General features: G+C 42.4%; 1 protein-coding gene across 1 annotated transcript in view; it reads right to left on the bottom strand.

Moving 5' to 3' along the window:
* Positions 1-934: 934 nt before the first annotated feature.
* LOC310853802 (anoctamin-4-like) overlaps positions 935-24,926 on the bottom strand; it is a 59,311-nt gene continuing 35,319 nt past the window's right edge. The window contains exons 14-26 of the mRNA XM_083758264.1: positions 22,485-22,625; positions 20,037-20,201; positions 15,708-15,744; positions 13,470-13,581; positions 11,330-11,387; positions 9,938-10,035; positions 8,687-8,829; positions 8,374-8,526; positions 7,034-7,181; positions 5,652-5,771; positions 4,683-4,788; positions 3,912-4,129; positions 935-1,111 (exon numbers count right to left, since the gene is read on the bottom strand). Coding sequence (XP_083614390.1) covers positions 3,926-4,129; positions 4,683-4,788; positions 5,652-5,771; positions 7,034-7,181; positions 8,374-8,526; positions 8,687-8,829; positions 9,938-10,035; positions 11,330-11,387; positions 13,470-13,581; positions 15,708-15,744; positions 20,037-20,201; positions 22,485-22,625 — 1,485 coding nt within the window. The 3' untranslated portion in view covers positions 935-1,111; positions 3,912-3,925. The remainder of the gene's footprint in view (positions 1,112-3,911; positions 4,130-4,682; positions 4,789-5,651; positions 5,772-7,033; positions 7,182-8,373; positions 8,527-8,686; positions 8,830-9,937; positions 10,036-11,329; positions 11,388-13,469; positions 13,582-15,707; positions 15,745-20,036; positions 20,202-22,484; positions 22,626-24,926) is intronic.

Raw genomic sequence — 24,926 nt, 5'->3', positions numbered from 1 at the left:
TATTATTAGGGCTTGTTTGTTTGTGTGTGCCTCGACGGAGCGGGCGGTAGAGTTTCTGCTATCTGCGCGCTGGTTGTGGTGGGCCGGTCTGGGCCAAATTCACGCGAAAATGACCGGGCCGAATTTTTGTCCCAGTCCAGCCCTGTTGACCCGTGTCCCGGTGGAAAAGTGATCCATGTCCATCACTATTCAAATGTCCTTTTTTCCACTGATCAATTGATTCAATCGATTAGTATAATTATAGCTGAGTCTGTATCGTGCTCCTATGTTATATCATTGTGTTTCTCTTTAGTTACCCGTCTGTACACTCTTTTATATGAAGAAAAAGGTAAAAAAAACAAACAAAAAACAGACAGTGAAATAATCACCTTTATTTGCAATAAATAATATTTATTACGCAATTATCAATCTATTTTATTTATTTTTTTAATGGAAAGCAATTTCAATTTGACCAAACTATGACCTCGGGCCACAGGTTTGATGGAGCATAACTCTAAATAAGTTTTATTCATTTATTGCGCAACACTAATATAGCAGAGCGTGTGGCCTATTTGTCATTCGCTTAAATATCTCTGTATTTACAATAAAGCAAATATTACGCCGTTGTTGCATGGAGGTTTTCCTTTGAAGAAACAAAGAAGTGTAAACAGGGTTTGTCATTCAGTAAGCACAGAAAGAGATTCCTTTCTTTTTTTTAATAACAATAAGCCTGTAAAAGTTCTCATTTTTCTCGTCGTCATCGTCTGACATTTACATTCAAGTTCCGAAGGAATTTTACCGTTTGAAAGGAACAATCCTGCTCACGAAATAATTAAAAAATTAAAATAAATAGCAAAATGACTCTTTGCTGAATGTTCATGTTTTATATCCAGATTGCAGGATAGTTACAGTTCACTGTAAAAAAAAGCTTGGCAGAATTAGGACAGACGCATGCTGGATGAAGTTCTCCCAACTGTCCACTTAGTGGTGCTGTTGGTCCACAGCACAGAAAAAAACAAAGAGAAAGTTATGGAGGCCGAACAGTCATGCATGGACCTGGCTCTTTTTCCTTTCCTTCTGCCTCGCCGAGTGTCGTCGTACGCAACTTGGGCCGACACGACAAGTGACGCCTCTGTAAAGCAACGACACAGAATGCACACCTGTATGATATCTGCAACGTGCACAGTCACACAGATTCTGAAAAGCTGAAAGTTCAAGCTTTGATTTCCTTTAGACTTGATTAGGCCTACAGCAATGTCAGTAAGCTGTACATGCTTAGATGATTTGATTTATATTAGAATACATTTGCACGACTGTAAAGACGATACAGCAGTGGGGAGGAGGCTTTATCTCTTGCTTTATCAGAGCTTCCGTGTCTGTACGACCGAAACATTTGAAAATTCTAGAGGCAACCGCCTGGCCACGCAAGACTAATGCATACTAGGGGTTCAGTGTCTTGCTCAAGGGCACACTGAGACAAAGAATCCTCTACCTCCTGCTGCCCTGCTATTGCTAACAATAGCAACTTGGGGACATACAGTAATTATACAACCGCTCCATAAGCAAAAAGGCAAGATTTCAGATTTACAATGACTCTACCCACCCTCTTCGCCCTGAATGTGACCTCTTACCATCAGGCAGGATGCTTAAAGGATAATTCCATGCTAGAAGGCTTTCTTATATATATATAAAAAAAATAATTATCCCACGATTTTGTAACCCATTTTTCACCCCTGTGTCAATCATCTAATGTGATCCTGGGCTCTACACACCCTCCACCAACCTAGTCCCCATATATGGGGGACAAGGGGAGAGCAACGGACTTGAACTCATGCTTCCTTCATGCCTGAGTGTCCAAGTTGCTCCTTTACACCTGACAAGGTGACTTTCCCTGGTTGGACGTAGCGCGTGTAAGGAACACGTTATTCCAACCAGTTCCTTTCCCCTCCATCAGGCGCCCCGGCTGGCCAGGGGGAGGCAGTTTAGTGACCAGGATTACTGCATGTTTTTTGTGAGGGTACCTACCCTAGGGGACACAGGGAGTCTAGAAGGCTTTCTTACCTTTATTTGTAGTTGTTACGTCCCCACCAAAGAGGTCCAGGTGTTATTTTGTGCAAAAGTGCATTATTGGCTATTTCCCCTAATATAAACCCTCAATGGGGGTTGGATTTTTGTGCTAATTTGCTTATTTCCATCAAAATAAGTAGTAAAGTGTGCCGCAAATTAGCACAACATCCCATTGCCCCATTCATTTCAATGCAATTCAATTAAATTAATTGAGGGCTTATGGTAGGGGAAATAGCCAATAATGCGCTTTTGCACAAAATAACACCTGGACCTTTTGGTGGGGATGTAACAACTACAAATAAAAGTAAGAAAGCCTTCTAGCATGGAATTCTCCTTTAAGGCCTATTCATACCGATAAGGTGACCACCGAAACAGTGGTTAGTGAAAACAGAGAGATGTGTTGGGGTGAGCGGTGAGACTCGCTTATCACTGCAGCGTGATGTCATGTTGTACTTTTCAATGGTCACCTTATCCCCTAAAACTGGAGTATGAACTTGCCTTTAGAGTGCCATTAGCAAGTAAGTAAGTAAGTACATTTTATTCATGTAGCACCTTTCACAGAGAGGACTCACAAAGTGCTTTACATACAATAAAAATACAGAACAAACAAGCAAACAATGCAGATAAAACATGTGCTGTACAATTCAGCTCAAACAAGACGAAAATATGAGTATCATAAATACATCATAAAAAAGGTTATTAACCATCCACAAATGCTTGTTTAAAAATAAATGTTTTGAGGTCATTTAAAAATCTCAGCGCTAGTGGAAGAGCATTCCAAAGTTTGGCCGCTACGGCCTGAAATGATTTGTCACCTTTAGTTTTTAGTTTGGTGGAGGGTGGGTCTAACAGACCCTGTTCTGCAGACAATAAAGAAGGGTTACAAGACGCTGTTTGTGCCAACCATAGACATATAAAGGTAGACGCCCCTTTCGGCTCTGTGCTCAAGGGAGGGCAAAAAAAAATCCAGAGATTCCTTGCGAAGCCCCGCGGAAGCATGAGCGTGCGTCACAGAGCGCATGTTCGGGTCTGATAAGTCCCGGAAAAGATGCGATGTGATTGGCCAGTAGTCACTTGAGTGGCAACGTGACTATTCCGGCGTACCAGTGTAAATTATTCCGCCCCTCCCGTCAAAACACATGGCTACAACGACCTGCAGCAGCCAATGAGGCATCAATTTTTTTAATATCTATGGTGCCAATTAACTGCAGTGGACATTTTAAATAAGAAATTGTTTAAATAGCTCCAAAAGGGATGGAGCTAGTTCATATATTATATTGATAACGAGCACCTTATCGATTAGGCTTATCGAGCCAGGTTCTAATCGAGCCCACTGTCGAGTATTTATTATTTTCTGGAAATACGGGAGACGTCAATGAATTCTGAACGGAACCATGCAGTATATATTTTTTCATTGGCTTCCTTGCTTGTATTTCGGGAGGTGTAGTTCCAGACTCTATATACATTCATGAGGTGTAGTTCCAGACTCTATATACATTCAGGAGGTGTAGTTCCAGACTCTATATACATTCAAGAGGTGTAGTTCCAGACTCTATATACATTCAGGAGGTGTAGTTCCAGACTCTATACATTCAGGAGATGTAGTTCCAGACTCTATATACATTCGGAGATTGTGGAATAGCTGTCTGGCTACGCGAGACTAGCTATGAATATATGCACAAAATTCCAATGATAAACAAGAAGGCGTCTGGGCTGGCCTAGCAGTCCAGCCTGCCAGCGTGTCGTGGGTTCGAGTCCCGATCGCGACAAACTTTGCTGTCAACTTACTGTGTCTATCAATAAAGGCAAAAAAAAGCCTAAAAAATATATTAATAAAAAACAAAACAAGGCGGCGACCAACCCACCATCTTTGTTTGCCTCAGGGCCACTCCTTGTTGTGATGGACCCGCTCTCTCTTCCTCCTCTCGTTCTTCTCCTTCTTCTCCTTCTGCAGTCTCTCCAGCTCGGCCTCGTACATCATCTCCTGGATCAGGTACTTCTCGCGGCGCATGCGGTCGCGCAGGTCCTTGGGCAGGTCTGGGATCAGGTACGCGATCAGGTTTTTGATGGCGAACACCAGGTGCTGTGAATAACACAGTGCATGCATGGGGGTCATCGCCATGCTGGGCTTGTGGTGGACATTGTTGGTTGTCAATATTTTAACGTTGTTATATAATGTGTCTCTTCCCTTTCCTCTAGCATCAACCTTAGGTCAGATTTGCTTCTAGCACACCAAATATCACAACAACTAATGGGCGAGACCAGGGCTCATCCGTCTGACTTCTCTGAGAGTGTTCAAATGGAAGTGCCACTCACTTCCATTATTATTATTGGTTAGTGAAATACAAGGATCTTTTTTCCTACCATTGCTGTCATGGCCGTACCTTAAAGCTACCTGATTTATGGCAAAATAAATGGTTATGGCAAAACTTAACTTAAATAATAATCACTATTATGGGTCCATAAAACATTTATTCAGCTCTTTTGAATGCATTAATTTCATACACTATATTCGGAGATATATTTTCTGCCTATTCGGGCCAAAACCGAATAGGCCGAAAATGCATTTTTAGCCATTTTCTGCGGCCGAATATTCGGTGCATCACTAATTATTATTATTATTATTATAAACTGACCTCGAACACGATGATGAAGGCCAGGCGAGCTGCCAACACGTGCCAGAACTGCAGCGGGTATGCATAGGGCTCGGGGGAGTCCGGAGGTTCCCTGTAGTCACGGTACCTATGAGCCAATCACATTGGTACCGAGATCATCACTCACAAGAGCCAGAAGACAAGAACAAACACATATTGGACAGTGTTGATTTTCGTCGACTGAAACTGAGACGAAGATTTTTCTCACAAAGAGCCAGAAGACAAGAACGAACACATATTGGACAGTGTTGATTTTCGTCGACTAAAACTAAGACGAAAAATTTTCTCACAAAGAGCCAAGACAAGAACAAATACATACATTGATTTTCATCGACTCAAAACCTTTATTCATTGGCGAAAACTAAATGGTAACTAAATTAAAACTATAAGCTACGATGACTAAAACTAAGACTAAATATAATAAAAAATAGACTAAAATGTTAGGAAGGGACTATAGTGGAAAAGAGATCCAGTATAAGACATTTTACACTTGGTTGCATGCTGAAAATAGCAGATCTACAAGCTCACAACGCGTCGCACTGCAAAAACACACAAAGCTGGGCATGGGAGGGGCTAGTGGCGAGCGCCCCTCAAAAAACATTGTCAACTACCTTTTTTCACTGACAACCAATAAAACTAGACTAAAATGTTAGGGAGGGATTAGTGGAGAAGAGATCCAGTGCAACTAAAGACAAGGCATTTTGTCATTTTGGCGTTTGGTCACGCTCGCATGTGAAAATAGCAAATCTACAAGCTCACAACACGTCGCAGCTTATTCAGATGACTAAAATATGACTAAAACATCAAAATCTGCTGTCCAAATCAACACTGGAATACAGTAGATGCTCAATAGACAACTTACTGTCCACGGGATGAAATTCTTAAAATAAAATAAAGATAATAATAATAATCGCTGTTGCAGTAGCTGAGGGAAAAACTGCTACCGTTTACCTGCAGTATTTCACAGCCTGCCCAAACAGCTCTGATCCGTTGGTCCTGGGCTCCGATTTCTCCTCGAAGTCAGACACCCGGAATATCGACAGACTGGCGTTCACGTATCCCATCATGCACCTGGGCAGGAGACGGAACACAAGCACACAGTGGTGGTCGTATGGTAGCGCTGTCAGGCACAGAGTCGCAGGAAAACCAGTTTAACTGCAATTAACATGTTTTTAGGATCATTAGGGCACCCGCTTCGGATGTTATCAACCGATTCAAGTCAGTGTGCTCCTTATACCATGCAATGGAGCCAGTACCTGCCCTACATACTGTACTGCCTACTGTACTACTGTACTGCGAGTAGGCGACTAGGAAACGCGGAAGTGAAACTACTACCACCGAAGGGAAACCAAAGTCAAACTGCGCTGTACAACTTCTCGAGTACATCCGTGTATGTTAGTGTGGGGGCGTCCTCGTGATCGATGCCCGTGTGTTGGTTCCCAGTTCCCACAGCACAAATTTGCTGGCTGGCAGTGCTTGGTGTCTTTGGCAGTGTCCCGCTAGTCTCATTCTCCTGGCTGCTCACCCTTGGTATTCCCTCAAACAGAAACTTGTTGGTAACATGTTACACTCTTGCTGATGTTAAGTATACTGCACGCAGAATTCTGGTGTAGCACCCGTCTAGACTACTACTGCAGGGTTGGCTTCAGGCCAGGGTCCAGCATCCACTGCCGTATAGAAGAACAGACTCCACCGTTGTGTAGAAGAAGCTGAAGAAGGCGGTTAAGACTAAGGTTATATGGTTAGGGACAGGGGTTAGTAATATAGGGTTAGTAGTCGGACCAACGTCAACAATGGCTGATAACGTCAGCATGTAGGAAATGTCCATACTGGCTCCATTGCATGGTCATGATATAGGGCTGATGACGGCCATTAGAGTAAATTGTCTGATAACATCCGAAGCCAATGCTTTAGGAGGAGCAAAGAGACACAAAGAAGTGGTTAATTGGAGTATTCAGCTGTGTGGTGGGGGTACTGTGACGGACATTGTGCATTTGTTTGTTTAACTGTATGTAATGTGTTATTTTATTTTATTTTATTATAATTCTTTTGTTCTGTATTTATTGTTGTCAAAACATTTCCTGATAAGATTTTGTTTGTATTTGTGCTGCCATGGGGATGTGGGGGGGGGGGGCAAATATATGTCAATAATTGTTTTGAAATTACTTATTGTGCTGAAAAGAAAATCAATAAACAACAACAAAGACACAAAGAGTAATAGCAGTAACCGGTATAGATATACCAATAAAAGAGGAATACTATAGCAGTAACCGGTATATATACACACACAGGTACCAATAAAAACAGCACACAGAGAAACACTTCCCTCTCACCTCTCGCCGGCGCGGCCCTGCCCCGCACACGGGCCATACTTGTAGGCGTACACGAGGCGAGGGATGAAGTCCGACGTGACGGCGATCACAAAGGCATTGGTGATGACGGAAAGGATCCCGATGCCCTCCAGAATGCCATACCAGATCCCTGGGATAAACACACTGAGTCAGAATGCCATACCAGATCCCTGTAAAACTTCCTTTGAGGCTTGCCCTGAGGTCAAGGAAGCTTACGGAGAGGAAAAGTCACATGACTGGGCTGTGCCAGGACACTGTCGGTGGCAAATCTCGCACCGGAAGTTCAATGAAATACATGGCAGTGGACGGAGCCAGCTGGACCAACTCGTTAACAAACACTATTTTATGAAACATTGAGACCTTTGTCATATAATCGGTTCAGGAATATTAAAGAAGACATATATCACAGGTTGTTTTCCAATAACTTGCTTTTCGATGTGCACAGCACATCATTTTATTGAGGCATCTAAACAGTGGCAGGTGCATGTCGTTTCTGTCTCTGAGGTATCGCAAGATTTGGTTGCCAGACAGGAAACAGTGAACAGTCTCGCGATATACTTGGCAGTTCAGAAACTAGTTTGCCTCTATAAAACTACACAGTGTACACATCGAAAAGCAACCCAGCAGACAATAATGTGTTATGTCTTCTTTTATATTCCTGAACCAATTATAGGACAAAGGTCTCAATGTTTCATAAATAGTGTTTGTTCACGAGCTGGTCCAGGCAGCTCCCATCCACTGCATTGTATTCCATCGAACTTCCGGTGTGAGATTTGCCACCGAGTGTCACAGAGAGCGTCACATGACCATGACGTTTCCTTCTGTAAGCTTCCTTGTGGGAGGTTAGGTTCAGGCCAGGATAGGGTGTTGGACTAATGGCCGGCGGACTGTTAGCCCGTCGGACCAAACACATGCACCCTGATCAAACAATACTCAGTAAGAAAGCCATACCAGATGCCTGTGATAAACCTTATTTAATTTGCCATAAAATGTTCGTCATAATCAGCAGAAATAGTTGAACTATAACATGGCACTTCAAGACTTTGTGACAAGTTGTAAGCTTGTAGTTCAGCTATTTCCGCAATTCATTATTTTGAAAGCATAAAATCGTAACATTTCTCAGTAAATTATTTGTATAGTTATTTGTTGCATTTGCCCCATGCAATTTGTGATAACAAACAAACAAACAAACAAACAGAAATTTAGTTTTATGTTTCCAATGCTCAATGCCAAAAGCACAATACAATTTGTGTTACAATTAATCGCCAACTTAAATTTATAATCTTGACAGCCCTACAGTGTGTACAGTAATCGAATACTACCTATGTCTTTGGCTTGAGAAGGCAACGGCCGCCGCCACTGTGTGACAAACTTATAGGCGTCCAGGCGTATCTCGATGACGTTGTTGAGCAGCGCCAGAAGAGGTGCGAGGGGGAACGCTGCCACGAATATAGTAGTGAACCCAAACTGTAGAACTGAAAGACACCACAGAGATAGTAGTGAACCCAAACTGTAGAACTGAAAGACACCACAGAGATAGTAGTGAATTCAAACTGTAGAACTGAAAGACACCACAGAGATAGTAGTGAACCCAAACTGTAGAACTGAAAGACACCACAGAGAGTGTGAACATACTCATCTCCAGGTACTCATCAAAGAGTCCGTAGACGTTCATGGGCTGCAGGCAGTAGTCCTTCTCCCACTGAGGGAAGCTGTCCTTGGCCGTCTGTCCATGCTCCTGTCTCAGCTTCCGCCGTGTCCACCAGTTCGCGATCAGCCTACACAATACAGAACAAAGCAATACCAGTTCTGGATCAGCCTACTAGTGTACAGCACAAAGCAATACCAGTTCTGGATCAGCCTAGACTTTTATGGCGTTTCATGACACCCTTCTTGATTATTCGATGTACAGTTTTTCTGAGTTCCTGAGTTCATTGATTTTGTCTTTGCCTGCCGAATCAGAGTAAACTGGGTTATGTTTAATTTGTTTCTTTGGGCGATACCTATGAGGTTTTCCGCAGCTACTTTGTGACACGCCACACTTTTGGATAAAAAAAGCTAGTCTCACTAGCTTCTGCTGGGTCGCTGGGTAATCTCTCACCGATGGAACGCTATGGACAATGGCGGCGTGCCGTGCAACCCGCGGCTGTTTTGTTTTCTTCCTTGTTGTCACTCGGCCATCATGGAATATTTTCCGACATTAGGACATGTGGTCGCACTATTTTTAAGGCACACGTTCATGCAATGGAGCGACGTACACTATCGGGTGATTCTTCAAAGGTTAGTGAAAAACAACGGCAGTGTAGGGTTTTTTAGGAATGATTAATTCGGCAATATTAACATAAAAAAGTCATCGATACAAGAAACAAATTGTTAGTTATAGAGTCCTACAGTAAATGCGTCATCTCACCCGAGGCTATCAACGCAGGTGAGACATATACCTGCATATACGGACAAAGTCAGAGAGAGAAGGATGAGGCTGGCAGGGCACTGCGTCAGGCACCCAGAACTAGAGGCAAGTAAATTGACCCTACGGGAGCCAACCACAGGGCAAAGCCTGGAGGGGAAAGAAGCGTACCACCTATGTAGAGCTCAAGAACCTGATGTTGGATAGGAAATTGTGGAGGGCAGCGATCAAGGAATCCCGAGGTTGGTGTTGGCTATAGACCTCACTCTCACAGCAACTAACTATACACTTCAGTACAACGCAGACGAGAAGGCCCACCCAGTGTAACTTACGGATAGCCCAGTACAACGCAGACGAGAAGGCCCACCCAACGTAACTTACGGATAGCCCAGTACAACGCAGAAGAGAAGGCCCACCCAACGTAACTTACGGGTAGCCCAGTACAACGCAGACGAGAAGGCCCACCCAACGTAACTTACGGGTAGCCCAGCTCCATGAAGTTGTTCCAGGTCTGTTTCAGTACCATGATGATCCCCATCTGCAGGCACAGGTCTATGAGACAACCACTGGGGTGGCACTGGACACGCGCAGCGCGCACGCACGCACGCACGCACGCACGCACACACGCACACACGCACACACGCACACACGCACACACGCACACACACACACACACACACACACACACACACACACACACACACACACACACACACACACACAGAATGTTGCATTGGGTATTACTGTATGTGCACAATAGAGGGTATGCACATGCATAAAGTGAGTGGTAATCATCATCATACGCGGAAGTTATGCGGGAACGCCTATACTGAGTGGCATTGGCAACAAACCACTTTCTGGCCTTAATTAACAGCCAAACAGAAAAAAGTCCTATATGATTAAAACGTGACGTTAAACAAGGTTAAACTCACTTTGCCACTCGATTTAAGTTCGAGTTATGGATGTGCATACCCTCTATGTTTAATTTAATTTCTTGTTAAATGTGAACGCAAATAAAGATAGTGTGTGTGTGTGTGTGTGTGTGTGTGTGTGTGTGTGCGCGTGTGTGTGTGTGGTCTGTGTGCGTATTGTGTAACAACAAAATGAATTACTCTTATTCTGCTGCGTAGCAGCTTCATCAATCAATTAATAAATCAATCAAAGCTCAGATGCAACCACATAATACGTTTGCGTTCAACAGTGTTGTCGCATGCCCAAATATGTCTTTCATTTCACTGATGCAAGATGACTTCCACATGCACAGGAGAGGTACTTTACACAGGGGGCACTTTTGAAAGGAAGCACATTTGCAATGAATACTATAGTATAGGCCTATTAAAAATGCCATGCCATTAACATGGATTAACAGGATTTTATGTACTGAATGATTTTGGAGGATTTGGCACCTACGGGCATAGCAAAAACACTGGAAACACTGCATTTCTGGCAGGTTTGTGCATCTGAAATAGTTCTCAACAGCTGTAAACATTGCTAAGAGAAGCATACAGTATGAGTTTGCATTGGTCACAACCCACTGACTGTGCCTGCAGCTTGTATTGTGCATTTCACATTACACAGAGTTTTTCTTTCCTGTATTTCCCCAGCTCAACCGCTGGGGAGTAATTACCCGAGCCCCTAAAAGGGATAAGCTCTCTTAATACGCCCCCCCTTCAACCCTTAGACTTATCCGATGTTCCCACGAGTATACTGCTGGCAAAAATAATGCTTAATCATGATGTTGGTTGAACGCTTGGCAGCAGATTTTCTGTTAGTGAACACTAACAGAATAATTTACCATTTAGAATTCCCAGGCTCCATAAATGCTTCGCTGTTATTCCCACATGGGAAAGTCAAGTGCTTACGGTACTCACTTCTTCGAGTTTCCAGCGGTTGATGAGGCGTATGTATGCACCAGGTCTCCCTGTAAATCTTTTTTTTTTCATAGAAAACAAGCACAATGATGCTTATCAATATATATATATTTGTTTTTAAACATCTCATAGCAGCAGGAATTACACCTGCTTAAAACTGCAATCCATAGTTTTTTGGTGATTAAAACGCTATATGTATGGTCAAAATGTATGTTGATACAAATGTCAAATGTATGTTGATACAGCATAACTAACACAACTGTGGCGGTTATATTTGGTTTTACCTCCTTTATGATGAAATCCTGTTCTGTCCTTTGACTATAGAAGTGTCTATTTGTACGTCTCTAAATGTTTTGATGAATTGAACATGGTGGACCCTCTTGTAAACAAGTGTAATGCTTTATTGGGTCGTCCACTCACAGTTAACAGTCTTTGTATTGAGTTTGTGCTTGAAATGTACTGTAATTCTGCAAACTGTTAATAAATATTTCAATCAATGAAACAAAAACCTGTTCTTCGATTGAGAAATTGAGATTCTGTGGTCGGGCAGTGACCACTACTGGTTGATAAGTGGTACTGACTGAAGATCAAAGTAAAAACCATTGTGTTCAATTCATCAGGTAGTGTGTAGGAGGATGCTACGCACACCAGTCTCTGTAGTGACGTCGGCCCACGGCAAAACAATCTAAATGTAGAGCAGTGTCGTTTTCGTGGACTTAAAACTAGGACGAAAAATGTTCGTCGACTGCCTTTTTTCACCGACGAAAACTAAATGGAAACTACATGAAAACTAAGACTAAATATATAGCCTACTGCCGATTTAGTCAACAAATAAAAACTAGACTAAAATGTTAGGAAGGGACTAGTGGACAAGAGATCCAGTATAAGTCATTTTACACTTGGTGAAAATAGCAGATCTACAAGCCCACAACTCGTTGCAGCGTGTAGATCGGCTATTTTCACCAAGTGTAAAATCTGCCATTACGACGGCACCAAAATACATTTTGTTCTACTAAATCAACTGCAGAATTAGTCTGCCAAAAACAACACTGATGTAGAGTCTTAAAAAGACGTTTTTATTATTAATATAGGTTAATTATAGGTTAATATTATTAATAACAGACCAACGTTATGGCAGACAACTGCCAACTTCAGGGTATCCAGTGGTGGAAAAAGTACTCTATATCTATATAGTACACTATTATTGCAGAATTGTCCTACTTCACAAGTTCAAAATGTGTAGCCTACAAAATCTTTTGAAAATAGCTGATCTACAAGCTCACCTTGTAGATCTGCTATTTTCAAAGGGCCTAAATGTAGGTATAGCATTGAAGTGGTTAATGTATGTTTTCTAAATTCTACTCAAAATTAAAATCCACAAATAAAAGTAGTAATCCATGTAAGTAGTAACTAAAGTTTCCAAATAAATGTAGTGGAGTAAAAGTACAAATTTTGGCTCTGAGATGTAGTGGAGTAGCAGTAAAATGATTGGAAATACTCAAGTAAAGAACAAATCTAAAAATTTTACATAATTATACAGTAGTAATTATTAAGAAGACAGTCTGTCGAAACATTGGTCTGTTATTCTCTGCGTCCTAAATTTATAAAAAAATCATCACTTTGGCTATGAGTGCGGCCAAATCTCAAGGTAAGCCATTAAAGTTAACGATTGCAGCTTTAATATGTAAACATGCCATTATTAAGACTATATTAAACAGGCATTTTAGTACTGTAGCAGCAGGAACAAGTGTGGGCCCAAAGTAAACATAATGGGCGTACGTGCACCTCCTGTTAAAGGTATATTCAGTGATTTCACTTAATTCAAATATCACTTATTTTTTTGTTTTGTTGTGATAATCCTCTCTACTATAGTGTGTGCTGACCATATAAGGAGTTCCTCCCTGTCCCCAGTTAACCCCTGGGGGTCAAAAAACCTTAGGTTTCGTTTTTGACTCTCTATCCTGATTGGACGAAAGGCTTAGGTCCCAGCCAAAAACGAAACCTAAGGTTTTTTGAGTGAAATCACTGAATATACCTTTAACAAGTTCACATTTGAAAAGTTCAAAACACTTTCATCGTCATATTTCACCGAAATATATAAATTTCACAAAACATGGTGTGGTACAAAGTAAAACATCACCTTCCCAAGAAGAAAGCGATGTAGAACGTGGAGCTGTTGAGATTGACGAACTGAAAGAGGAACATCTTGAGTGTGAAACTGTTCTCCCACTCCGACTCCGTTCTGGGCTGTTCTGTGGTAGTGTTGGTGGGGTGGGTGGGGCGGGGCGGGCGGGGGGGACAAAAGTGGAAACGCAAATTAACTGAGAACGGAAAGAAGCCACAGCGCTGTCGTTCAAATGTAACGGTAAAATGAATTCCTTCATTTTATATTTTTAACGGTTGTTCGACTACAACACAATACATGCACAGCATGTATTGTGCCATGTGCATTGTGTAATCTTAATCTTCATACTCATTTAAAAGAGCCTCTAGATTGAGGGTGTTAACCACATTAACCCTGGCCTGTTCTGATGTTTTGGCAAATTCTTTCTGTTTAAAACATTTTCGTTTTTGTTTTCCCCCGTATTTATATCGGCCACATGACGTCTCACGTCGTACATTTTTGTTTAACTGCTGCCCTAAACAAACATAAAAAGTCCATAGACTGGGCTGCCATATGACGTGATTTTCAAAAGCCATGCTGGCGCCTCTCAAAAAATAGCAAAATGGCAGATCTGCAAACACACAACAAATCAATTGCTGTACATCTATACGGCAATGGCGGGGAGCATTTATTAATTGAGGTAGATCTACCGCAAGTGTGTTAACACTGATCTCACTCTGGATATGAGCTTTTTCTTTTTTTTTACCTTTATTTAACCAGTAAAATCACATTGAGCTGACTGCGTCTCTTTTACAAGTGGGAACTGGCCAAGAGGCAGAAATAAAAATTACACTTCAATACCACATCGTCAATGTTACATTTTGAACCAGCAAATACAACATCCATAATACACCTTAAATTAAAGTACCTACAGTATGCATAAATACAACAAGTCACTAGTCCTACTTTTTAGTAGCAGGGCAAAATACACCATATACACAATCTACACGATCTGAGCCGATATAATAATATAGGCATGAACATAGGCTAGTACATATCCAAACATGTGCAGGTGTTGGATTGTACATCAAAGATGATCCTTTTGAAACTTCTCAAGGGAACTTTCAAAGCCAATTTTAGTCTGGACTGTAGATCATTCCACGACCAAGCATCTGCCAAATGTCTAAATTGTGAACTGTCACAATGACATCATGAACAACACATTGACGGTGAAGGTTTCGGCTCACAGTACTTGGGAAGAATCTCTGCCTGGGATTTCGTTAACACCCTCACGGAACTATCTAGGAGAACACACGTTGCTGTAAGGGCTGCACGATATTAGAAAAGCATGGGATATCCCATAATGTTGTTGAAAACACCTCGATAACGATATGACTTACGATAAAGAAAAACAAAATGCAGTGTATGTAGATTAATGTCGTTTTCGCTTCAGGCTAAGTTTAGCAAACTAAAGACCTATTAATTCAAATATGTAAAACAAAATAACAAAAGGCAATAATGCCTCCGAACTTTGCCTTTCAGGGAGCAGTAGTTTCACCAGAGGCTACTGGGAAGGGAAGTACTTGATATGAACAGAAAACGCTCGTTGAGAGGGGAGGGGAGGAGCAGATTCATACTTCCGTCTCCACTCCTCCACGGTGCTTTTCCAATGGGATTGGTTCAATGTAAAATGTATTTACCTCGATAAATGCTGTCTCTCACGATATGTATACTTTGCGTGATGATACCCTGATGAAGGTACATTTTCGATACCTTGCAGCCTTACTTTGCTGGGAGTGCAGTGGCAGTTTACTACTCTCAAACTAGAGGGCGAAACTTAAAGCTGCTATAAGCAATATTATGTCCAAATTTTAATGACTTTAATGAGTAAAACACTCCCAAAAAGAATTTAGTCTCTGTGACACATCTAGGGGCCACAATCTGCATTCAAAGATGTTCCTAGAAGCTTTGTCATTGGTCGAAAAAAACAAACAAACCTGGCTTTAAAAGCCATATTTATACTCGCATGTTGTACGACAATGTCCCGAGCCGAAAAATAGCCGTTTCAAGCTCACAATGCGTCACATTCGTAATGCGTTGAAAGCTCGTAGATGGTTTATTTTTTGGCACATGACATTGTCACGTACGTTGGAGCATAAATTATTAAGCATTGTTCAAAGCAATATGCAGTCAGTTTTCATCCGTTCAATGAAAAACAGATGAAAGAAAAATCCCACCATGCCACGAAAGGCAACAGATATCCATCCAACTTACCTAAATTGGTAAGTAGAAAAGCAACTTTTTCATAGAGCTAGAAAAGAGACAGGGTTAGAGGTTACGATCAGGGGAGGAAGGTTTAACCCCGGTCAGTGTTGATTTAGTCACGTAACGAAACTAAAAACTAACCTATGATGACTAAAACCATGACTAAATGTGACTACATTTGACTGAGGGACTGCCATTGTATTTTCATGTCATATGAAAGCAGGGAATCATAGCTTCAAATTGACATATTGGTTGTTCAGTTCGGTTTTGGAGATATGGCTTATAGTGTAATGTCTTGCAGAGAAACAGCGAGTTGAGAAAAAAGGCTTGAAAGGTTCACTTCTCTGTAACATTACACCTATAGCTACATGTTTAAGCATTTATTTCATATTTACACTTATTTCAGACATGCTCTAGTATGTGAAGAGTCTGCCTGTGCTATTAACTCATTTTGAAAAAAGAAAAAAATGTTTTTTTCTCCTCTGGTGAAAAACTGGAGTTTGCGCGATGGCAGGCTCTCAGTCAAATCTGGTCACAAATATACTGACAATATAGTCAACAAATAAAAACGAGACTAAAATGTGACCAAATTTGACTGGGAGACTGCCATTGGATTTTTTTGAATTTTTGTTTTTTCATTTCATATCAAAGCAGGGAATCATAGCTTCAAATTGACATATTGGTTGTTCAGTTTGACCCACCAGTTTTGGAGATAAGGCTTATAGAGTAATGTCTTGCAGAGAAACAGCGAGTTGAGAAAACAGGCTTGAAAGGTTCACTTCTGTGGTCTCTAACATTACACCTAGCTACATGTTTAAGCATTTATTTCATATTTACATGTCAATTTCAGCTTTGACACTTATTCCAGACATGCTCTAGTATGTGAAGAGTCTGCCTGTGCTATTAACTCATTTTGAAAAATGGTGAAAAGCTGGAATGTGCGCGATGGCAGTCTCTCAGTCAAATCTGGTCACAAATGTTAGGGAGGGAGATCCAGTAGAGAGTAGAAGTTATTTTCTGTTTGGTTGCACTCGGGTGTAACCCTGAAAATAGCAGATCTACAAGCTAAAATCTACAAGCTCAACAGTTGTGAGCTTGTAGATTTTGCCATCTTCAGCATGCAGCCAATTGTAAAACCAGGCATTATGACGCCATCAAGGCCCGCCAAAATACATCTAGACTAAAACTAGACTAACACTAAAACATTTTGGGTTGACTAAAATATTACTAAAACTAAATCCAAATTTGCTGTCAAAATCAACACTGAACCCAGTAAATATGACTACATGTTACACCTTGTAGTGCATAGATTCTGACCTTCAAAGTACATAATTTTTGTTTTGATTGTATTGCTGTATTGTTCTTTCTGCTTTGGCAATGTAAACGTATGTTTTCTCATGCCAATAAAGCCCTTTGAAATTGCAGTCCTGTCGCACAGCAGAGCCAACATCCATTATTTTACTAGTGGAGCTGCTTTTGCAAAACTATTGTAACTCAGTATCTGACGCAAACTAGTTTTTCTACTGTAGGTCTCAATTAACTAGGGGTAGCCTAGTATAGTCACAGACAATCCACTGCCACTAAATATGCCAATAACCAATAACCAAAAATTAAAAACCAACTAAATATGGTAACCACTGCTCGCTCAAATAGAGACTCTGCGAGTGAATATAGGAGCGGTGGGCGACGTTGCTGCATGGAAGCGTTGTCGCTCGAGGTACGTCAGGACAGTCTTAGTGAAAAAAACATGTACTGTATTGTGTACAGTGTTGAATGGCATGGTGTCCGAGAGATAACGATCGTATCAAATGGGGGCCTGCGGTCTAATTCCTATCAAACTATACGCGTTCTTGAACTGAAACGGTTCAGAATCACTGATCTAGGCTAGCCTGGCCTAGCTGACGACGTGAATCCATTAGGGCTGGGGCGGTATGGGATTTTTATTACCGCGGTTATTGCCGGCCCCCATACCGCCGGTATGGCGGTTATTACGATGACTCAAACTAAGATTGATATACCGAAGATTTCGTCAAACAAATCCAAACTAGACTAAAAATGTCCGACAGAGACTAGTGGACAAGAGATTAAGCTAATCAGCTATTACTATTTTCAGCATGCAACCAAGCATGCAATGACTTGTCTTTTAGTTCTACTTGATCTCTTGTCCACTAGTCTCTGTCAGACATTTTAGCCTAGTTTTTATTAATGCTTAATCCATTCTGGGCGGGAACCCCTTTTGGTGTTAGCATTACGTTATGCTTTAGCTATTGAAAAATAGCAGATCTACAAGCTCATAGTGCGCCACCGAGTGGCGCGCTACGAGCTTGTAGGTCTGCTATTTTTGAAAAATCGAAGAACCACTGACATAGAAACATAGCTTTTTCAGAAAACTGTCAGGATTTAGAAGACATTTATAGAATCGTTCCCAGGTCAGAATGGGTTAAATGCATGCTAAACATTTCAGCATACTATAAAAATCTCTGACAACTATACAGAGAGAACTGACAACTAACTATACAGAGAGAACTGACAACTAACTATACAGAGAGAACTGACAACTACACAGAGAGAACTGACAACTACACAGAGAGAACTGACAACTACACAGAGAGAACTGACAACTACACAGAGAGAACTGACAACTATACAGAGAGAACTGACAACTACACAGAGAGAACTGACAACTACACAGAGAGAACTGACAACTAACTATACTGAGAGAACTGACAACTACACAGAGAGAACTGACAACTATACAGAGAGAACTGACAACTACACAGAGAGAACTGACAACTATACAGAGAGAACTGACAACTATACAGAGAGAACTGACAACTACACAGAGAGAACTGACAACTACACAGAGAGAACTGACAACTACACAGAGAGAACTGACAACTACACAGAGAGAACTGACAACTACACAGAGAGAACTGACAACTACACAGAGAGAACTGACAACTATACAGAGAGAACTGACAACTACACAGAGAGAACTGACAACTATACAGAGAGAACTGACAACTATACAGAGAGAACTGACAACTATACAGAGAGAACTGACAACTACACAGAGAGAACTGACAACTACACAGAGAGAACTGACAACTAACTATACAGAGAGAACTGACAACTACACAGAGAGAACTGACAACTACACAGAGAGAACTGACAACTACACAGAGAGAACTGACAACTACACAGAGAGAACTGACAACTAACTATACAGAGAGAACTGACAACTACACAGAGAGAACTGACAACTACACAGAGAGAACTGACAACTACACAGAGAGAACTGACAACTACACAGAGAGAACTGACAACTACACAGAGAGAACTGACAACTACACAGAGAGAAGTGACAACTACACAGAGAGAACTGACAACTACACAGAGAGAAGTGACAACTACACAGAGAGAACTGACAACTACACAGAGAGAAGTGACAACTACACAGAGAACTGACAACTACACAGAGAGAAGTGACAACTACACAGAGAGAACTGACAACTAACTATACAGAGAGAACTGACAACTAACTATACAGAGAGAACTGACAACTAACTATACAGAGAGAACTGACAACTACACAGAGAGAACTGACAACTAACTATACAGAGAGAACTGACAACTACACAGAGAGAACTGACAACTACACAGAGAGAACTGACAACTACACAGAGAGAACTGACAACTACACAGAGAGAACTGACAACTATACAGAGAGAACTGACAACTACACAGAGAGAACTGACAACTACACAGAGAGAACTGACAACTACACAGAGAGAACTGACAACTATACAGAGAGAACTGACAACTATACAGAGAGAACTGACAACTACACAGAGAGAACTGACAACTATACAGAGAGAACTGACAACTATACAGAGAGAACTGACAACTACACAGAGAGAAGTGACAACTACACAGAGAGAACTGACAACTACACAGAGAGAACTGACAACTACACAGAGAGAAGTGACAACTATACAGAGAGAACTGACAACTATACAGAGAGAACTGACAACTACACAGAGAGAACTGACAACTATACAGAGAGAACTGACAACTATACAGAGAGAACTGACAACTACACAGAGAGAACTGACAACTACACAGAGAGAACTGACAACTATACAGAGAGAACTGACAACTACACAGAGAGAACTGACAACTATACAGAGAGAACTGACAACTACACAGAGAGAACTGACAACTATACAGAGAGAACTGACAACTACACAGAGAGAACTGACAACTACACAGAGAGAACTGACAACTACACAGAGAGAACTGACAACTACACAGAGAGAATGCGTTCTCGTCTCTCACCACGTTAAGGAGCATGATGATGCAGAAGTTGATGCAGACGGCGGTGCCGGTGGTCGCCACCTGAGAGTTGTTCCTGATGAGAGCCCAGCCGAAGGCGGCGAAGGTGCTGACCGTGATGACACGGTAGATGACGATGCCGAACACGGCGGCGATCACCACTAGGATCTGCAAGCCACGCACACACGCACACACACACCCACACACGCACACACACACCCACACACACACACACACACCCACACACGCACACACACACCCACACACACACGCACACACACACGCACAGCCGTGCAGGGAAAAAGCACTCACATATTATTTACTTTACCCATTTAGACCTGAGACCAGATTCTACAAAATGTCTTCTAAATCATTTCTGAAAAAAACCTAAGTTTCTATTTCAGTTGTGTTCAAGCTATACGTCATGTCAAGGACGAAGGACCCCCCCCAAATGATATGTAATTGGCCGCTGACCCCCATCTGAAAATATGTAGTAGTCCAGTTCCCCCCCCCCCCCCCCCCCCCGCAAGAAGCAAAGTAATGAGTCAAAAACGTTTGCTGTGAAAGAATACATATTCAAAGATTTGCACACATTTTCACTCAAGTACAAATACCTCACCATTTTACTTAAGTGCAGTACTTAAGTGAATTACTTAAGTACGTAATTAAGTAAATTACTTTCCACCACTGCACAGGTAGTAGAAATGGAACATGATTCAAGGTTTTTTGAAGATCTGCTGCTGGAAGTGATGCAAGTGGACCAGTAGGTGGCACTGTTCCCTCTCCTCCTAATGACATCTATCCCAATGTTCCAGTTAATGGAGACACTGAAAAACCAGGGACCACCACCCTGACTTAGAATCAACCTGGGGACCACCACCCTGACAGAGAATCAACCTGGGGACCACCACCCTGACTTAGAGTCAAACTGGGGACCACCACCCTGACTTAGAGTCAACCTGGGGACCACCATCCTGACTAAGAATCAACCTGGGGACCACCACCCTGACTAAGAATCAACCTGGGGACCACCACCCTGACTAAGAATCAACCTGGGGACCACCACCCTGACTAAGAATCAACCTGGGGACCACCACCCTGACTAAGAATCAACCTGGGGACCACCACCCTGACTTAGAGTCAACCTGGGGACCACCATCCTGACTAAGAATCAACCTGGGGACCACCACCCTGACTTAGAATCAACCTGGGGACCACCACCCTGACTTAGAGTCAACCTGGGGACCACCACCCTGACTTAGAGTCAACCTGGGGACCACCATCCTGACTAAGAATCAACCTGGGGACCACCACCCTGACTAAGAATCAACCTGGGGACCACCATCCTGACTAAGAATCAACCTGGGGACCACCACCCTGACTAAGAATCAACCTGGGGACCACCACCCTGACTAAGAATCAACCTGGGGACCACCACCCTGACTTAGAATCAACCTGGGGACCACCACCCTGACTTAGAATCAACCTGGGGACCACCACCCTGACTTAGAGTCAACCTGGGGACCATGCACCACCCTGACTTAGAGTCAAACTGGGGACCACCACCCTGACTTAGAATCAACCTGGGGACCACCACCCTGACTAAGAATCAACCAGGGACCACCACCCTGACTTAGAATCAACCAGGGACCACCACCCTGACTAAGAATCAACCTGGGGACCACCACCCTGACTTAGAATCAACCTGGGGACCACCACCCTGACTTAGAGTCAACCTGGGGACCACCACCCTGACTGAGAATCAACCTGGGGACCACCACCCTGACTGAGAATCAACCTGGGGACCACCACCCTGACTGAGAATCAACCAGGGACCACCACCCTGACTAAGAATCAACCTGGGGACCACCACCCTGACTTAGAATCAACCTGGGGACCACCACCCTGACTTAGAGTCAACCTGGGGACCACCACCCTGACTTAGAATCAACCTGGGGACCACCACCCTGACTTAGAGTCAACCTGGGGACCACCACCCTGACTTAGTCAACCTGGGGACCACCACCCTGACTTAGAGTCAACCTGGGGACCACCATCCTAACTAAGAATCAACCTGGGGAACACACTGTTGTGGATTATTGCATTAGTAACACATGCTATGCATGTACATACATTGTTTCTAAACCAAGGTCGCACGCACGCACGTGCACTCACACACACACACACACACACACACACACACACACACACACACACACACACACACCCCCCCCCCCCCCACCATCTGCCACAGCTGAAAAGAAATAGCCCTGGGCAGATTGGTCTTTGGCCCACTATGCTATTTGTTTGTTTGCTGTGACGTTTTGTAATGTTGGTAACCAGCCCTCGGCAATTAATCTTCCACACTTCCAGACTAATGTCTACACAGTGATATTAGCCTGGCCCATGCCAGCCTTGCCAGGCTATAAGTCTGTGCATTAATATTATTACCATGAAGAAGATCCCAGACGCCGAGATGACGAGGCGACTGTATTTGTCCGTGAATTCCTGGTAAGGTTCTGGCTTCCCGGTGATGGTGTTCATTCTCTCCTTCTTGGAGTACTTGGCCTCAAACTGGGGACGGATTTCCTCCTGCAAGGAAAGGAAGCAACGGACGAGACATGGGAATGTGAGACACACGGTTCAGCCCAAGGAAGGAAGGAAGGAAGGAAGGAAGGAAGGACAGTGCAGGGACGTTTGGGAAAAGAAAAGAGGGGGATGGGGATGGGGTGAGGAAAACGTTGCAAACAAATCCTGTTACGTTTTACAGGCAGTTGTAGTCCTTGTGCGCTATACTCTCCCTCTGCCAACCTGGGAAGAGCCCCAAACTGACCTCATATGCTTCCTTCCTTCAATGAGGGAGTGAGCAGGCTCGCTTCTTATCACCTTATCACGTTATTCTCCGGTTCAGTCTCTATCCTTTTAATACACTATGGCGGTCAACCACAGTGCAGGTTAGACTAAGGCGAAGACTCCAGCGGTGGACTCCATGTTGCTTCCTGGAAGGAAAGAAACATAACAAGGAAGCTGAACGTGGAAGTGTTGGCTGCATATAGCCCATTGGGCATGTTTCTGTCCTTCCAGGGAGCAACATGGAGTCCACCGTACGGTCTTCTTTCCTTCCAGGGAGCAAAATGGAGTCCACGCTTCCGGTCCTCTTTTAATAGTCCTTGGCTGAGAGCTTGAAGGTCTGCCTTCTCTTGGCCGTTTTTGCCATATGGACGGTGCCATATGGCAACAGTATGGCAAACAGTTGGCTTCCGTGTGTGACCGTGTGCCCTAAAACAGCCCTCCCCCTCCCCCACACACACCCCCAGGGAGAGTCTCTTTCATGACAGCTCGTTTAATCCGCTCCGGTTATTTCTCTTTATTTCCATGTGGTGAATGTCAACTGCTTTGACATTCCTTGAGCGTGGCAAAGCAGTGGAGTTTTAGTTATCTTGTTTTGCGCCGGAAATAAAGTCTTTGGAAAGCCTGCGCTGTCGTCTGTCTGTCTGCTGTGATGCGATACAAAGCGCCACATCACATCGACGGTTATCTCATCACGACACTTTTACATAAATAGAACAGGTCAAATACCACACTCTATAATTTACAGAGACCCCAACAATTCCCCCCCATTATTAGCAAGCACTGGGCGACGGTGGTGGCAAGGAAAAACTCCCCTTTAACGGGAAGAAACCTCGAGCAGAACCGGGCTCTGACCCTGCCTTGACCGATTGGGTTGAGAGAGAGAGAGAGAGAGAGAGAGAGAGAGAGAGAGAGAGAGAGAGAGAGATAAAGATAAATACAATCAACGTTTTTTTTTTTTTTTTGCCTAGATGTACCCTGCGGGAATTAAAATTAATGTTCCCACGGGGTCACTAAACGAATTAAAAGTTCAATTGTTTTTGCCGTGCTCTGCGAAGTTATTTAGTGCTTGTATCTGCCTGCTTTTATTTGCTTTTATTTGACTATACTTTGAATGCAAACGACGCCTTTTGTGGGCCTATATATATATAAAACAATGAAATAACATACAACAATTCTCAATTACGTATAAAACTGATTTAAACAAACACTAGTATAGAACTATAAATATATACCGCTAACCAAATGGACCCTTCTAGATCTTTAACTCTTGAGAGCTAAAGAGTTAATAATTTAACTCTCAAGAGTTAAATTATTGTTAAACATGCATTACTTAACTTACAAGAAGTGTACAATGTACAATTAGAGACTGTATAATAATTGTTATTTTGATCAATGTTTGCCTGTTATCTCTCCAATCGTATACCAACATCAATAAAGCATGGAATTGTGGACAACATCCTATCCAACGACATTCATTTTGGGTCTGAGAGTCTAAGGGCTCCATTTTCGTCACGCTAAACCCTTTTTCCCTAAACTTCTTTGCCTTTTCTTTTTTTTTACTATTTTGAAAAACATTTTTAAATAGTTCAACTAGCCAATCTACATTGACACTCTGTGAGCTTGTAGACTGGCCATTTTAACTATTTAAAAATATGTTTTGCAAAATAGTAAAAAAAAAAAAAGTTTAGGGATAAGGGGTTTAGTGGTGACGAAAATGGAGCCCTAAATGTCATCAAATGGTGGTTCGTGGCTCAAATGCTGAATATGTAATGGACCTTGATACAATAAGGGTTGAAAACCACTGCTCTATAGAGTGTCATAGTCCCTCCCCCTTTCAGAACGACGAGTGGCCCAGGAAATGATTCTCCTTTCATTTTCTCCATAGGCTTTTCAAAACGTATAATTTATTTAAAGACCTTTTAAGCGTCGTACGAAGCAAACTCTTGTCGTGACAAATCATGACAACACACACAATATTTTGGACCAAACAAATAATTACAAAGAAGAAAAACAACAGAAAAGTGTTGTAACCTGCCGTTT

This window comes from Protomyctophum parallelum (genome assembly GCF_964188405.1).
Source record: "Protomyctophum parallelum genome assembly, chromosome: 22".
NCBI lineage: Eukaryota > Metazoa > Chordata > Actinopteri > Myctophiformes > Myctophidae > Protomyctophum > Protomyctophum parallelum.
The sequence above is the reverse complement of the archived record's forward strand: the minus strand, read 5'-3'. Positions and strand labels throughout refer to the sequence as shown.